The 18,097-nt window shown below is 49.5% G+C and overlaps 1 protein-coding gene across 3 annotated transcripts in view; it reads right to left on the reverse strand.

Annotated features, from left to right (window-relative positions):
• SHB (SH2 domain containing adaptor protein B) overlaps positions 1 to 18,097 on the reverse strand; it is a 146,438-nt gene that overhangs the window by 11,127 nt on the left and 117,214 nt on the right. Inside the window, exon 6 of one of the 3 annotated variants that reach the window (XM_065549758.1) lies at positions 9,153 to 9,285. The exons of the other annotated variants lie outside the window; for them this stretch is intronic. Within the exon in view, the coding sequence (XP_065405830.1) occupies positions 9,153 to 9,285 (133 nt within the window). The remainder of the gene's footprint in view (positions 1 to 9,152; positions 9,286 to 18,097) is intronic. 3 annotated transcript variants of the gene reach the window in all.

The raw sequence follows: 18,097 nt of genomic DNA on the forward strand, positions 1-18,097 counted from the left end.
GCAACACAGCAATGCACAGGGGATAAGGCAGATAAAGAGGTGGAGATCTCGCCACACCCACCCCACGGGAGAGGGAGCAGCGGGGAAGCGCTGTCCTCTCTCCCCATTTTCTTGGCATTTCCTCTCGAATGACCACTGTCATTCTAACCGACCCAACGCTGCGACTGGTGAAACAAAGTCAGGTCCTTTCAGAGAGCCCCAGAGATGTGAGACGCGGAGACTGCACTGGACAAGCCGGCTAGCTCAGATCTCACTGCTCGGCTCCAAGCACCCAGCCATGCATTCGGTGTGACGGAGCCTGCTCCACCCACCACAGCCTGTTCTCCAGCGCGTGTCCTGCTCCAGCAGCGCGAGCCTGCCCGAGCCAGAAAGTCCCAAGGGGAGCGTAATAAACCAAGGAGCTCAATGGAGCTGGCTGCCAGATTGCTAATTAGCAGCACTGGGCTCCATTAAAACGGAACCTGCACACTCCCCTCAGCGGCGCCGCACCCAGCGACGGGAAGGCAATGGCCCTGCAGATCCATTCAGGGCGGGCGACGCTGCGCTGGGACCTCTGCAGGTCGAGGGGCTGGGGCTGGTGTCCCCAGCGGACTGGAGATGGGGGTTATGCCATTGGATACTGTGGCAGGAGCAGAGCTGGGAAAGCCTTAAAAGCCAGAACAAAGACTGGGTGAGGTAGTGAGCTAATGGAGGGCTTCGAAGAGGAGCCGATGTGGTCAGAGCACCCCTAAGAGTGGCACTTAAAGTGGAGCAGAGAGGGGGCCTGCCAGGGCAGAGGGGGCATGAACCGGCCAGCAGTAAATCCAAGCTGGAAATGAGAAGGTGTCTAACCACCAGAGTGGCGAAGCTCCGGAAGGGTGAGGGGCAGACAACCTGCCTAGCTTTGAGGTAGAGCTGGATACGTTTGTTGTGGGGATTATAGGAGGGGCAGAGATTGGACCTGATGACCCACCCAGGAGATCTTGTCCTATGTCCCCACGGAGTTGGTGGGAGATGGGGAGACCCCGGATGCATGTGAACTCTGGGCATCGGGGAGAAGCAGCAGCTGTGGGTTTGAGTTGTGTGGGGCGAGGGAGGAGGAGACAGGCCCCAGCCTGTGCGTGTACGTGGCAGGGTGGCTTTGGAGGAGGGCAGAGAACAGGAAGGGCTGGGCCTAGCCCACAGGACAGGGTGTTGGCCAAGTGGCCATGCAACAGCCACAGGGGTCAGGGAATGCAGGACTCAGACTGACAACATCCCTTGCTGCTTCCCCTTCCCCTCCTGAGCAGGGCCTCAGCGCAGCACAGTGGGGTCCAGGGCACAGGCTGCCCCCCGACTGACAGTCTGGCAGGTGGAGAGTCCGGCAATGAACCGCTTTTCCTCCTGCTCCGGTGTCACTGTGCGAAAGGAGGCAGGAGTGCGCATGAACTGCTGAGTGTGCAGCCGCTCCAAAGGAGCAGGCCCCCGTGCAGCCCCTCGCTGCACCTGTGCTTAAGGCCCAGCCTGACCCCAAAGACAACGGTCAATGAAGGACCGCATCTGCTTTGGGCTTATTGCTTCTGGCCGTGGTGCATACAGGAATGTAACCCTCACCCCGATCTGCTCCTGCCAACATCCCCCAGCCCAGCTGGAGGGGCGAGGGCCACTCACGCCAGGAACCAGAGAACATGACCCTACGGCTTGGAGAATCCTGCTACAGCTGGACATCACGACCCCTCTGCTGATTTTTCATGATTGTTACATTTCCTGCCAACTACGGCCCAGCCGGTCAGACCAGGCCTGGACCAGCTGGGTCTGGCTGGCTGGGGAACGGGACAGAAGGCTGGGAGAGGACTACCAGGCAGACGGCAGTAGAGGTGAGCTGTGCCCACTGGCCACGGCGTCAGAATGCTGGTCAGAAAGCAGCGGACGCTTTGGAGAGATTTACTTCTGACTGGCACCTGCTGCCAATCTTTTGTTCGGAAGGAGACCAATTGCGATATAATTGTGGCATTCTCCAGTACCACCCTACATACCAGAGACCCTCAGTTGAGGGCAAGGTCAGATTTCTGCAGCTGTTTTTTTCCCTTGATTACAAACCCACGGAAATAAAGCTTCTGTTAAGAGCACTGTAATGCCACCATCGGTTTACAGCAACGCTAAAGACGCCAGGAACAGCAGCCCTGTTTCTCCAAAAGAGCAGAGCGCTTAGGTCATTTTCTGCTTCTTTGATCCAACAAGCTGAAGGAGCAAGCCATAAATACACAGCCCTCCCAGCGGGTGACTTGCCTAATTAATGCACCAAAGCTTTCAAATAATACAGAACACTATTCATACCTATGCTAACCCTGTTCATTAGCATAACAAAAAGCAATTTCTGATCTAGAGGATTATTAAATACTATTGCCTAGACAGACCCTAATAATAGGAACGGTCCCCTCCTAATAATCAAGGTATTTAATAATACATTACACATCTTCGCAGCTGCCGGTGCACATTGCCTGCAGAAAGGATGCCTGCCCTATACCTCTTCCTTTCAGTTGTAATTGCTTAATGCATATTTCATGAAGAATGCAGAGTAACTGTTATGTTAAATCACTTCTCTTCAGGATAAAATGACTTAAAAACACTTGCATATAGTATGTGTGTGATTGCAGGCGGGGCGGCTGTCCGCGGTATCCAGGCACTGTTAGCCTCTGCGCCTCTGACTGGGAGACCAGGGAGAATCAGCACCATCATTTTCCAAGCCAAGTGGAATAAAACAGATTTCTGCATCAAATCATGGTTCCCAGGCCTCTGCTGAACACACGCCTTTCCTCAGTTTGCACCGTAATTCTGAGGAACCTGAGCCTGCAATCAGTGACGGCAGGATTGCGCCCAGAAGGCTCAATCATTGCCCTCATCACACCATCACTGGATGGCCCCTCCTTCTTGCAACAGGTAGCACACAAGAATCCGTTCTAGAGTGGGAGGGAAACGCAGCCCACGCTTACCACTGGCTCAACCGAACTGCCCACAGACGGCTGTCTGAGACTAACGCACATTTTGTGAATGCTTGACTCCACCAAGCCTAGCTAATTACCACCGGTCCTGAAATCCCTAACAGCATTGTCCACAGAGCACCCCACGTTACTAGGCAGAGAGACAGGACCAAAAGACTTCCATTACCAACAGGCTACCCAGGTGAGGAATTGCCTCCGGGTTACCTTCGCTCTCAATGGTATCACCGTGATTGTTCCAACACCCCCCATCACCAGAACATCTGGCTACCTTCACAATAGACAATAGACTTCAAAACAATAGATTTTCAAAACTATAGACTTCAATCTCGGGAAAAGTGATGGAAATCAGCAACTCTCCTAACCCATTTCCCACCTGTCTTCACTTTGAAGCAAGTCTGACACTTCCATCTGCTGAATCCATTTATTACCCTGAATTTACATTTCTTCTGCTTCTCTTCAGCAACGCTGTGCTTAGCGTAAGGACGCAGCGAAGTGCCTGAAAAGAACGGCCTTCAATTAGCTGAAAGAAGAGAGGCTGTCCTGACTTTAAATGTGCTAGCGTTTGTTTTACCGCTAGTTTACGAAGAGTATCAGAGCAGAGTGGCGGGGGATACACTTCATCACACAGCTACGGCAGTGAACCTCAACCCTGGTGTGGAACCCCCCTGCCATATCTCTCCCCAGTCTCCTGTGAAGATCCTGCCCCGTGCACAAAGCTGGAGACAGATTCACTAGGAACTCAGACACTCATTCCACCTGAGAACCCAAGCTGTAACTTAAATCCAGGTCTCTGTAGCTGGAAGGCGACTACATTAACTCATTGTGCCATGGAGCAACCGCTGGGAAATATTTAAAATTAAGAGTGTGCAGCACTTTCTTAGTTCCATTTCACTGACTATTTGTAGCCAACATAGTGACCGCGTCGTTACGGCTGGGTTCAACATTCCGTTCCGGCCCACTTTTGGCAGTCATTCATAATTCTCTCCGATTTTTTGGGTCTGGACGTTGTCCCAGGCTCAAATGCAGCCGCAAGGCAAAAGGTTTTGAAAAGCTGGGAGATAAGTTGGTTTAAGCATCTTTTCCCTTTAACGTAAGCATGACAGCCTGACTCCTCCCTCAGCTCCTTCCCCCTTTGCCTGTGCTCCAGTCACAGGAACTGTGCTCATGCTGGCGGCAACTAGAAATATTGGAGGACGTTTTTCACCATCCTGCACGAGGGTGAGAAAACAATCAGTGGAGCACTTTGAAAGCTATGGCCGTTTAAATGCAGCACCCTCAAGCATGCACGATGGGAGTTGGTTCCCCCTCCCTGCCCCACAATGTTCAGGGCCTTTTGACACATTTGTTACCGAGGCCTCTGCTAAGTAGCTACAGATCCCGAGTCTGCTCCTGAACGTCCCCCGCCCACCAGGCCATGTGTTTTTACAGACACTTTTCAAGTTTCTCTCCCCCATGTTGCTGTGCCCAAAAATCAAAGAGAGGCAAGTAACTAAGACCCAGATCCTCATAGGTTTTTAGGCACCTAACTCACAGCTAAATCAGTGGCAATTAGGCAGATAAATGCCTTAGAGATCTGGGTCGAGCTGACAACAACAGAATGCATGTAGTCAATTGCACACAGTGCTGTCACCCATTGAACAGTGAATAAATGGGAACATTTTTAATGCTTATTCCCCCCACCTGCCCCCCCTCGGTTTGCGATTAGGAGTGTTCCGTTCTGGGGCACTCGGGGAGGCGGAGTCTGGGAACGGGGCATGCTGACAAGTTAGGGGGGTCCAGCATGCCCAGAGCAGAGCGTGGGGTGCAGCCCACACATCCCCACGCTGCAGCTCACTACAGCACAGCGTTCAACCAGTGGATCCACGCAGCAGCAGGTTCTGTGGAGCTGTATGCTACGGTTCACAGTGTGCGCGCGCATGGCCTCTCTGCCCTATGCCCACCCCCCACCGCAATGGTACCATTACATATGGCTCCTGGTGCTGGTCTTGCGCTCATGGAGCACTTGTAGAATACATATAGGCTCTGTAATGTGGCTGCAATGACCTGGGCCCCACGTCCTGCTTTCGGTTACTCGGGTGCCATTGGACCAAACAGGAATGGACCATTGTGACCATCTAGTCTGACCTCCTGCATAGCACAGGCCAGAGACCTGCCCCTCAATAATTCCTGGAGCAGAGCTTGTAGAAAAACATCCCACCTTGATTTAAAAACTGACAGGGATGGAGAATCTGCCACAACCCTTGGTAAATTGTTCCAATGGTTAATTACCCTCATTCCTAAAAAATTATGCCGTCTTTCCATTCTGAATTTGTCAAGCTTCAACTTCCAGCCATTGGATCGTGGTAGACCTTTCTCTGCTAGATTGAAGAGCCCATTATTAAATATTTTCCCCCAAGCAGACATTTATAGACTGAGATCAAGTCCCCCTTCACCCTTCTCTTTGTCAAGCTAAATAGGTTGAGCATCTTGGGTGTATCACTAGAAGGCAGGTTTTCTAACCCTTCAGTCATTCTCATGGCTCTTCTCTGAACCCTCTCCAATTTATCAACATCCCTCTTGAATTGTGGGCACCAGACCTGGACACAATATTGCAGTTCCAGTCATACCAGTGCCCAACACAGAGGTCAAAACCTCTCTGCGCCTACCCAAGATTCCATCCCATTATCACATGACCTCTTTTGGCCACAGCAACACACTAGGAACTCACGTTACAGTTTGAAGATGTCATTGTCACCCACAAAATTAACATAGGGTTAACACTTGCGTCTAAAACTATTCAAAATGTGACTTATGAACAGGAAACACCGCCGGTAGTGTGCAGCATGCAAGGAGATCGCAGCACGACAGTGACGCAACTTCCTATTATAATCAGCACGTGCTACTGAAGCCATGTGGGGGTGAAGCTGTGAGCCACGAGTGCCAATTCACCTCTTCTCTCCCTCCCCCAAGCCCGTGGGGTGAAGCTCCGAGCTCCGTGAGCTGCAGCTGACCCCTCACAAGCTGCGGCTCGGCCCTGCCTGGTATATTACATCAATACTATTACCTTTATCAACCAAACTTGCAATCTCACCCAAAAAATATATCAAGGTTAGTTTGACTTGCAAAATCAAGAGTAGACTTTATCCCTAAGTTTTAGTATGTCTTTAGCATTTTTAATATTTCTGGATTTTTCATTCCCAATGTTGCTAGTTGCCAAGTTGACGTCCGCTAAACCTAAGAAATTCAAAAACAGGGCCAGGGTCTCTTAAAACCACACTTTTGAAAAATCAGACCATCTGCCTAAGTGTTGAACACCCAGCAATGCCGACTGATGACCACAGAAGTTGCTGGGTGCTGGGCCTTTGTGAAAATCTTGGCCTACGTACAATAAGCGACTTCTAAAAATATTATCACATTTTGCTGACTTCCTGTCTATCAGCACAATTATTCTTTGCCAAAGTCCTGTTTTACTGAAGCAAACCAAAAGCTTCGCTGCAAACAGCATTTACCTCTTTTGCCCTTTCTTACTTCATTCATCTCCCTGGGCTTCGAATGCAGAGCGTGAATATTTTTAGACGCTAATCATTGCAATAAACGCCTTTTAAACACTTTTAGACCCAAACTGTTTACATTGATGTAATAGCTTGTGTGACACAGTTACGCTGCACTGAGGGAAATATGTTGCAGAAAAACTACTGTCATGAAACTGAACCTTTGAATTAAAAGTTTCCTAGGCATTTTTCTTAGACTGAGTAACTAATTGTGGGGAGAGGGTGCCTGTGTGTGTGGTGCTGGTTGGGGGGGGGGGGGGGGGAGGATTCTTTATAGGCAGCCCCTCAAACTACACTTCATCTTACTTTGCTTTGGCATTGCTCAAAGTGGCAGCACGTCTGACATGTGTGTTCTCTCTCTCTTTTTTTTTTTGTTTTTTTGTTTTTTTAAAGGAAAAAATAATTTAAAAAATTCTTATTCAAATTATGGTGACTGGTCAAAAGAGTGGGTCAAAAATTCTGTCCATTTATTTTTAAATCAGAAGATCCCATTTAATCAAAATGGGAACTTTCCATGGGATGTGCTGATTTTGATGACGTCTCATTTAAAAAATGAAAATGAAGTGTTTCAATAATGTCAACACATTCCACTTCAGCATTTCAGGACTATTTCCATTTTGAAACAACTGTCCGCATATTATATAGACGACTGAAACAAAACCTATTTTTTAAAAAAAACTTTGTTTCATGGGGAAATTTCAAAATACAACATTTTGTTCCAATTTCAAAATTGCAGAATTTCCTGTGGAACAGAAATTCCAGTTCCCGGATGGTTCTAGCGACTGGTGTGCCGAATCCTCAACTTAGAAACGTGTAGAAAATCGACCTTCTGGTGCGTGGGGTGGGTTTTTTTGGTTTTGGCTCAGCTGTGTTCTTCTCCAAGAAGAGACGACACAGCAATAGATCATTCTGTACCTGACAGCGGCTATCTCCACAGAGCAATTAACACCGTCTCTCTTCTAGCACTGGCTGATAACATGTCCCTCAGCAACATTATCAAACAGGTGGGAAAGCTACAGCAGTGTCAGCCTCAGTTCTCTATGAAGGATTTCCGTTAGCTGCTTTGAAAGAGGGGCCAGATTGTTAGCCTGTTGGATAACTTCAAATGACAGGGTACTTCTGAGGAAAGCCAATCTGCAAACAGCAGGGGCCCTGTCACTTCTGTTTAGATTATAAGAGGAGTAGAAATACATTAAAAAACCACTTTGGATAAAATGTTTATTTGAAGAACCCTGAAAAATGTCCTAGCTCTTCCCAAATTGTACAGGGAAAGGGAACTAAGATTTTCTTTTGCTATCCGAGTTACATTGCAAGGGCTTAGGAAATGTTTTAACTAGATTATTTAAGATTTCAAAAACACAGCACTGGTCTCGCTGCTTTCACAGATATGTATAAGGTTTCTGGATTGGAGAAGCAAGTGTGCGGATGAGGTTAAGGCATGGTCGGGCTGCCACTCTTCCGGGCGTCAGGCTGGAAAGCTGTAGAACACTAGATGAACATGTGTTTTGTTATGGTACTAATTCTGAAAATACCTCCCATTCACCCCAGGGACGTGGCGCCATCTATCAAGCAAGCATATACTTAGGCACTTGCACAAGAGATTTTCTTTTTTATAGACTTACTGAGCATCTTGACATGTAAATCTGAGTTCATGAATTAGCGCCCTACTAGATGGTAATTTCTCCCCGTCATGTAAACCTGAGTGCTGCTCAGACACACACTAAATTCCACAGGCTGGATGACTTTGCATTAGAGTCTGTACATATGGACAGATAACCGTGGCGCTAACTAAAATAGAACTTGTAGGCTGGTTGTTAAGAGATCCTACACCCTCCGAATAGTCACTTCTCATCTGTCTCGTGGACTAAACCGCCTGAACGATTACTTTGAAGTTCATACCTATGGCGGGCCGGGTCCGCTCTTGGAAATCATAAGTAGATGTTACCACCATGTTACCAAAACTTAACGGCATTCAACGGAGTTTTAAAGGGTTATTCTCGAATTAGACGTGCGGTATTGCTCTCCTACTTCGGGCCTGACATTACAACTTGGCTCAAATGTAAATATAGACCATTCATCGAGATGCTGTTCTGGTACTGGATTCAGGAGACAGAGCCCAGATGAGCCAGATGCATCAAGGAGTCAAACCTAAGCAACTTCACCCCCTATTATCTGGGTATATTTCAGGAACCTGTGTTAATAAATGAAAGGCCACCGGGAGCCTCCTGAGTGCCCAGCGCTTGAGGTGTTACCAGTCTGGGAGTGGCGCTCCCTTTCACTGCTGGCTCCAGCGGCATCCGTGGGGCCAGAGCTGGACGAGTGGGCCCTGGGGCTGTTGAGAAGCACTGATGGCTCTGGCAGATGCCCTGAGATGTCTGTCCTGGGGGGTGGATCCTGTTCCTTTGAATTCTTCCCCTGCCCCAAAACACTCTGGTGAGAGCTGCAAAGGGATTCCTTGTCTTTGCTACTCCCCCCGCCCCTGCATGCCACCAGGACAGGCACACCTAGCCTTGTGCATTTGTAACTGACCAGACCAGTTCTTGATTCAAATGGGACATGCAATAAATAGCAAAGCGCTTGCGTGAGAGCGGAGACCCTTGCTCAAGCGTCAGCCTACAGTAAACCGAAAGTGCAAATAATGCTGGAGATCAAAGGTGCTGACCTGATTACGTGTAACTGCCTTGACACCCGGAGAAGATGTTTTACAGCACTGCCCTGTGATTCCTGGCAAGGGCCCTAGTCCTATCTGTGTTTGAGTGAGTGTTCTTGGCTGCCCCGGCGAGCTTCCCTTCCTGCTGTAGATATGGAGAGAAGGAAGCCATGACAGAAGTCACCAGGACAGCGACAGGATTCTGCTTTATTTCCCTCTGCTGCGGAAAACCCAGAAGGGCGGGTTCTCTGCTGTATCCCCGGGGACAAGGACAGATGTTGGGGAGCTGGTGTCTAGGGAGGTCTAATGCACACCCGCTGCCTATGCTCTCAAAGAGCCAAGCGCCACTCAGGGACCCGCAGGTCATTCCAGTCCCAGCCACCCGCGCTGGGAGCTGCTGGCAGCATGGTAAAGGAGCTGGCTCGAAGCTGGCTACGGACTGCTCCCCCAAGGGGGAGGACAATAAAAAGTCCCAAATCCCCCCTAACACAGGCTAAATATCCTCCCCCACTCCACACTGATTGGACATGGACGGCTTTCCTGTGGCACAGGAGAGACACTCTCCAGGGGGGAGGGAGGGGAGGGGAGGGGAGTGCAGTTTATGGTGTCATTACTCAATCAATGACATTTGAGTGAAGTTAGGATGACAAGAATGGTTGTCATCGTATTTAATGTTAACTTGGCAACTACAGGGGGGAGTAGTTTGCAGATTCTTCTTGCCAAATATGGAAATATTATTGCAACTTGTAGGCGTAGAGCCAGTCTCCCGGTACAGTGCACCTAATGCAATTTTAAAATTCAATAAATAAAAACGAGATGTTGTGAAATAAACAAAATCACCAAGAGATGCCACACACAACTAGCTTCAGAACCCCATGTCAATGTTTAATTAAAAAAAAACCAACCCGACACTAGCCCTTTAAAAAAGCAGCCATGTGACATTAAAGAATAGACTTTTCAATCCTTGACACCTAATCTTGATATACAATCTGGGTGTCATTCTTCCTTTTTCCTGGAATCGGAACTCAGTGCACCAAACAGAGAAAATAAATGCAAACACACTGGGGGAAGGTCTCAGAATGGCACAAACGCACAATATAAAACCCCTCCAAGCCTCACAGACAGTGGTGCACGTTTCATTGCATAGGAAATGCTCAGGAATCTACGCAACATTCAGATGAAAAGGAACGCTGTTTTTAAACGCATATGGTTGCACAATTACTGTTACTTCACCTTCAGAATTCCCCTTGCCCCTTTGAGAGTTCCAATCGCAGGATGACCTAAAGATGATCACTTCTCCCTTCTGTAACTATATAGGAGACATTTGTGCCAAAGCAATACAAATACTAGTCACAAACAGAGTGATGTAACAACTGGGGACAAAAGCAACTCATTACACTTCAATCCCAATTTAAACAGACAGAAGAGCCTCCATTTTAATGAACCAAAATGGAAAAGGTAGCACTCCTAAATGTATTAATATGCAAAGCACCTTCAGCTTCAGCAACACTTACGAAGACTTGGAAACGCAATTTAGAAAGGTCAGTTTCATCTCTTTGTAATTTGGACTTTGGATAGCAAATCCACTCCTGGCTGGTACTCTATCAATTTCTTGGCAGCCTATTTCCACAGGGTGAAAAATTTTCTCTAAATTAAATCTCCATCTCTGTGCCCTCTAATGCAATTGATTTATGCACTGATACACAACAAAGATTCAGTTTTATTCTCTGGCCCAAAATGTGCCTACATTAATTACAGGGTTTTGCAGCATGACTGCTAGTAATACAGTTCCAAAAATTTACTTAATCTCAGAGCTGATTGCCTTTTTATTTTTTTTAATTCAACACCCACATACATCAACACAAATCAACATTTATAGATAGAGTTCGTTCACTAGAGTGCATTTGTGAGGAGCTGAATTTTTTAAACTGTGCAATACCTATGAAACTGGTGGGGGAGGGTTCGGGTGGGGGGAAAATCCATTTTTAGAGAGATTATCTGCCTTTGGATGCCACGGCTCTCCCCATATCTCCTCTACAGGTTTTGTCCCACAATGCAGTCACATCCATAACTACAACGATGTACTGCTGGGACCCTTCAAATCAGCCATTAGCTGACAACTGCCCCTGAAAAGCTGAAGGGAACATCTTGCGAGCTGCTCCTGGGAGTTCTGGGCAGGAGGCCTGCCAAGTCTGCAGGCAACAATCTCCTGCTCTTCAAACACTCACTGGGTCCGTCCCCACGCCGCACCTCAGGTCCTGCAAACATTTGGGACAATTTGTATGGGTCTCAGGTGTTCCTCACTGCCCCTAAGCCCCCCTCCCACAGGCTTTAGCAGACTTCTCAGCCCCTGATCAGCCAGAACAGGCAACTAGAGGCCAACAAGCCTTCTGCGGTTGCAGGGGGTCGTGGGTGGCCCTTAATGAGCCTTTCTGGCTCAGGGGCGGTCACTCTGTAGTGGCCAGAGTGTAGCCTCGTGGCCAGGACACGAGGCTGCGAGTCAGAACTCCTTCGGTTCTATTCCTGACCCACTGTGCGACCTCCAGCAGGACACACGTGTAGAACGCCATCTCCTTTGTCCAGGGCTCTGGGAGGGCTGCAGAAAAGCACTGAGCATTACGATCGCTACCACGTCAGATGACAGAGCAAGAAAAGCCATGGGCAGAGGTGTGAAACCCACTACTGAGCTTGGAAAATTGACACTTCTAAAAAAAAAAAAAAAAAAATCCTCCTTCCATTACTAAATAAAAGACGCATCCTCCTCGTGAGAAGTGTGTCCATTAACGGCCTGAAAAGTGTAAATATTAATTACAGAACAAACTGGCTAGAATTACACAAGTTATTAAATATGTATATTATGGCAATGCCCAGAGGCTTCGAGCAGGTTTTCTAACGCACCGGGTTGAGCGGAAGATAACCCGCATCAGGCATCTGACAGATTCCGCTATGTTCAGAGGGATCACGGTAGGAGGAAAATGCTGCCGATAAACAGCTTAGTGCTGTACAGAGCATATTAATTAACAAATGAAAAGGAATTGCAGTAATTTAAAAGCCGTTTCATTAAAGGTGTCTCCATACAGCTGCGGTTATTATTGATATTTCTATCTGGTGAAGTAATCGCTTCTCAAATCTGTTACACTTAGAAGAAATAACAGCGAAGTGTGACATGCAATTAGATAACCGAGAAGAAATTCAATAACTGCCCCCTTGAGAGCTTATTCTAACACACTGCCAGAGAGAGCCTGTCTGGGCTGCAACTGCCGCCCGGCCTAAGGGGCTTCAGCCCTGGGTGACTTTCAGAATCACAAGGATGCTCTGAAGTTGCATCCAAGGCTTGCAGTCGCTGCTCTTAGGGCATACAAACCTGGAAAGAGATGGCAGAACGCTGCTAATAACTCAGCGTTAGCATCGAGAGAATAATTCACCATCAGAATAACCACAAATGTCGGCTCTGGAAGAGACGTTGTAGTTAGCTTGGAGCCAAACCACGGCTGGGCCTTGGGGAGAGCGCGGGGGGATGCTAGGCGCCTTTCAGAGCCCGCCGTGCGTGGGGTTGTAAATAATCTCTTTGGGGAGCTGGCTTACTGCTTCGTGCCTTCCCAAGCACGCACGGCACCATTTAAAGAGAGGCAGAACTACCAGCTCAGCGTGCCTGGAAATTCTGCTGCGGCTCCCAGAACCAGGGCTGGGCTCTCAGGGCGACAATCCAGCCTGTTGTTCGCTTTAATTTCAGACTGACCTATCAGGCTGTGTATGACCACACACTACACCTTCTTATGGACAGATTCAATCACCTGTGCATGGACTACTAGCAGAAATCATCACTTCGTGAGGCTGCACCTTGCTGTTTATGCACATCAGTGGCCCTTGGTGCTTCCCATCTTTATAGTTTCAGTACTATTAGTTACAGACTGTCTAAAAATAGCGGAGGAACAAGAAAGGATAAGCTATATACAGCAGCTGAAGCTGCTCCCTTAGAACAAAGGTCTCTGAAGATGAGATGTAAGGCCAGAAATATTTGTGGGATGTTATGTTACAAAGACTGAGCGGATCTTTCCATCTCAGCTCTCACCTTGGAAAATATTCACTTGTGCATTCTCTTATTCCATTGCAGGAACACGGCGAGGAAACATACGCCTACTCATCGAGGGTGATTTACGAGTCAGGGAGGTTTCCTTGCCTCGAGAGCCTGGACGGCCATTCGCCACTCAAGGCTACGGTGGAATAGCAGCAGCACTAAATCACAGCCGTCTCCTCCTGCTTTAAATGGAAGTTGGCAAAAGACTCCGGATCTGCAGGGTTTTTGATTTTACTTTTATCTATTACAATCTCTAGCCAGGGCTGAACATGCATGGTTCAGTATCCATTACCACCTTAGTTCCCTTCACCAGGGGGCTCTGATAAATGGCCCACCAGACTGATGGGCTGGACTGGTGTGTCTGCCAGTGCTTTTGGGGAAGTGTGGTTTTGTAACTCTGTATAGCAATCCTGGGGAGGAATAAATATCCCTCTGCTTCTCCCCGCCTGCTGGGTTCTAGAGCAGTGTGCGTAGGTCTGTGCATTCCCCCCTTCACCCGCTCTTCTCCGAGCTGGCTCGCACTGGGCCAGGCAGGGAAATGGCCTAGAGAGCGGCTAGGCGCCCGCTCTCAAACGCAGCACCAGCTGTTACTGCCAATGACCCCACGTTGGTGTTACACACCCTTGTCAATGCAACACAGCCCTCTCGGCTAACTGCTCCAGGGCTCGGCGTGCCCACGGCCACCAAGCCAGGTCGGTGGCTAGTGCTGTGGTGCCGCAGTTCCCGGAGGCGTTTCACCTGCAGGAACCCTCGGGCAGACAAAGGGAGTGTGTCACCTGCTAACCCCCCCACCGGCAGAGCGCAGCACAGGCCCAGTCTGGTGGCCGGTGTGGAGGGGGAGCATGAAATCTCCCCTCCACCAGCCCCTCCCAAGGGGGTGCTAGTGATCATAGATGGTAGGCGCAGCTGGCCCCAGTGTGAGGGAAGCTGATTTCACACCCTCTCAGAGGCCAACCGCACCCTGACCCTGCAGTGAGGATGAGCTGGGCGGACTCCAAGCTCCCTTTCTAACGAAGATCACAGAACACAGCAACTTCTTTACGTTGTCGGGGTCTACTCTGTAAAGCAAAGCATTGCATTCTCCATGTACTGGAAATGGGACTCGACACTAGCTGCGGGACAGCAATCTGCACTGGAGAGCCAACATTTACAATACATTCCCCAAGAGGTGCTCTGACTGTCTGAAGCTGGGATGGGACGACAGGGGATGGATCACTCAGTAATTGCCCTGTTCTGGTCATTCCCTCTGAAGCACCTGGCATTGGCCACTGTCGGCCGACAGGATACTGGGCCGGATGGACCATTAGTCTGACCCAGTGTGGCTGTTTTCGTGTTACGTGCTAGGTCTGTAAGAAGAATCAATACCTTGTGCAGCGGGACACAGCTCCCAGTGTGTCTGTGTGCCCCGTAAGTTGTCAAAAGAGTTTCTGTTGTTGCACGCTGCCCAGCTGGAGCACGGGAGGGAACATCGTGGCTGGACACAGCGCTGGAGTCTATCACCTGTCTGCGATCGCCTACCAACTTTGCTGCCCCATATTCATGCAACTGGGACTCACTCAGCGCGTTGGCATTGGAGAGCTTCCCTGGCCTCTCCCCGCCAGCTGACAAACACAGGCTATTTGCATCACAGAAACAACCCCAGAGGTGTTCAACGGGGCCTGCTGCAGTGGCCCTCAGGCAGAGCAGCTCTCCCCACAGCTCCTGCCCAGTCTTCACTGGGGACAGTGATCAGAAGCCCCACTGTTTATGCTCAGGCCAGCACCTAGAGGTTCTGTGCCGACACCCCTGGACAAGTCAGCCAAGAGTGATTCGCCTCAAGCCCAGCTGTCCGTCACGGAAGCAGATCTGAGTGACAAATCACAGCACTAAGAGAAGAACTGATGAAACGCCCATTCTCTGGGCCAAGCCTGAGAGGCAGCTTCGCTAGGGGAGCCGAAGTATTGCTAATATTCCTCAGAACTCTTACAGGACAGGAAAAAGACCTCCCCTCCCCCAGACTGACAGCTCCAAGTTCAGCCACGGAGCCCCCGCTCCCAGAGGCATCTGGGTTAGGAAAGGCCCTAGAGTGCGCCCCCTCCCCTGGGGTGTAGAAAGACGGGGTTGGCGGCTCACTGCACCGAAGTGGGGTGACACTGTAGAGTGACCGAGGAACAAGGATATAATGAGTTTCTTTCTGGCACCCACCTACCTGAGCTTGGCTTTCCTAGCTCTGTGGAAATGGATTTTCTTCCTTACCGCTTATTGGTTTAACCTCCAATTCTCATCACTCCCTGTTTTAGGTGTCGAACACCCAAAACCCCACAGGTTTCATTGCTCAGCGCCTCGGACAGTCAGGTCCTACCCGCTTCCATGCTATTAGTGAATCCTGGGTTGCATTTAAACGCATAGACGCATGTCCCTGACTTTCAGCACCTCGTTTGATCTCAGGAGGCGTTCATTTGCAGGATGTTTGCATTAACTCCTTAGCCCTGTCAACAGCTTCGGAGACATTACCATGCTAACTGAGAAAGCTCCTTCACGGTAGCCTCTGGCAACATCCCTTCTACCAAGCCCAGCTGGGGAGCACCGCAATGAAGGTGGCCAGTTCTTATCACAGCAGGTACACACCCTGCCAGAGGGGCTGGTGATACGGTCACAGACGGGGTAGGATACCTCAGCGATACAGTGTTAAAACTTCAGAATCACACTTGGGATGGAGCCTATTAATGAATCAGCACTTGACTTAGCTGCGCCTGTGGCTCATGCTTTACTGGAAAGGGCTAACACACCTGGGCCAACACCCGACCAACCCGCAGGCTGCAACAGGAGGACACGGAGGTGCTGGAACCCCCCAGCCAGTGGGACCCCCTCAACACTGGGCTGCTGAGAGGGGAAAAGCTCAGGGTCTGCTCTCCTACTGCAGTCACTGGCAGGGAAAAGGAGGAAACAGAGGGCGGGGAGCAGAGCACCCAGTGGCCAGGAGGCAGACAGTATGTTGTGGGAAAAGGAGCTGGGAGGGCAAGAACCTGCCAGAGAGGTAGAGACATTGCCCCTGGTGCAAACACCGCACCCCACCCGAGTATATACATACAGTCACATTCCCAGCACCAGGGCAGCGGGGGCACGCGTGCAGTCTGGCTCGAAACAGTTTTCCCCTGAATTTCACAACGTCAGGCAATGATCTGGAATCAGCCTGTGTGGACCTGTCTTACGCTGGCATTCTGAGCTGCATATCTCAGCAAACACTTGGTAACGCCATCAAAGGAAGCTGTCATCTGCACGGCTCTTTTCATCCTGTTTAGAAGAGTTAATCCTTTCAGCCTGGGTGACGTTTACACATTTCCATTAATATTTGTGGTGATGTACTGAATTCTAGCTTATTTTCAGACTCTAATGTGAACACATTCCCTCTCCACATGCTGAACAAAACAGCAGTGAGTCCTAACAGAGCCATCTTTGTATCAACACCCAAACTGAACTGTTTCAGCAAGCAAATGTGCTAGACTACGGGAGGGCTTTCCAGACACACAGCAAAGGCACCACTTTTGTCTTCACAACTCCGTGTAAAATGGCGTTGGTCTAACACTGAATTCGGTTTCACGCCCGTTGCACACCTGTGTCAGACTGCAAAGACAGAAGTCCCAGTGGAAGCACTGCCTCCCACCGTGAATGCTAGATGATGTTCGAAAACCCTGCCACTAAGCCACAGACAACAGATCCTCTGGGGGATTCCAAAGACACCACCACGTGCCCGTTCCCACTAAGGGACCCTGGAGAAAGTAATAAGGAGATAGGCCCCTGGCCGAGGAGTGCACCGTTCCTTCCCTACTCATGGCTGACTGCTCTAAACTGCCGACTACCAACAGCCCAGTGTAACAGCTCGTGAACAGCAGAGGGCAGAGAAGCCTTGGACATGACCCCTCTCCCCTCCCGTGCCCCCCTGCTGGCAGAAAGAGGGATGGTGCACATGTTGAGTTCCTTTGATCACGCTAAATTTGGTGACCCTCCTATGCCTGGATACAGTGGCACAGAGCAATGGCAAATGATACCAGCTGTAATATTTATTCTCAGGCGCTGTTCCAAGGGGGCCTCTCGTTCTGGGTGCACCACTTTCCGCCTTTCAGAAAGGCCAAGTCTCCACCCCCGTCCCCTCCCCCAGATCCTCCTGAAGTAAGTGGGAGCTTCAGGACTGGGGTGCCCAGGTTATGCAACAAACAACAAAGCACCGAAGCCAATGGCCACTTCTGCAAACACCGACCAGAGCCTGGGATCCAGACGACCCCCAGTCACTACGACAGGATATTGCATTTCTTCAGGCTCAAGGCAGGAAGATTTAGAAATCCCCATATGGAGACTGGGTAAATAACAGTAACCTGATGTTAGTCAAGTGCTTTTCCCAAGTTGCGAGCAGCTCTGGGGGCATTTAGGGAAGGATACCATGCTGACTTGCTAGTTAGCCTCTAGCTTCACACTAGCACAGTAGCTCCAGGAGATAGCGATGTATCAATGTCCCATTTTACAGATGGGGAAACTGAAGCAAGTAGTAAAGTGAGTTGCCCAAGGTCACACAGAAGTTTGCTGCAGAACCAGAAATAAACATTGATTGCCTGATTCCCAGTCGTGTAGTTTGAAATACAAGATTGCCATTGTCCTCTTAACAAAAGTGTCCATCCCCCCACAATCTTGCAGAACCCTGCAAACACTCTCCCTGGTTGGGCACAGCGGCCTTCTCAAGTTATTTTCCACCAACCTACTCTTATTCCTGACCACCACCTAACCACTAGCTCTCACTGCACGCGAGTAAGACAGAAGTGATGCAGACGGGCAGAGGGGAGCACTCGGAAGAGTTTGCAGCCATGGTGCAGTCTCCTGTCACACCCACTATTGGTCAACTTGGGTC

This window comes from Chrysemys picta, chromosome 6, assembly GCF_011386835.1.
Source record: "Chrysemys picta bellii isolate R12L10 chromosome 6, ASM1138683v2, whole genome shotgun sequence".
NCBI classification, from domain to species: domain Eukaryota; kingdom Metazoa; phylum Chordata; order Testudines; family Emydidae; genus Chrysemys; species Chrysemys picta.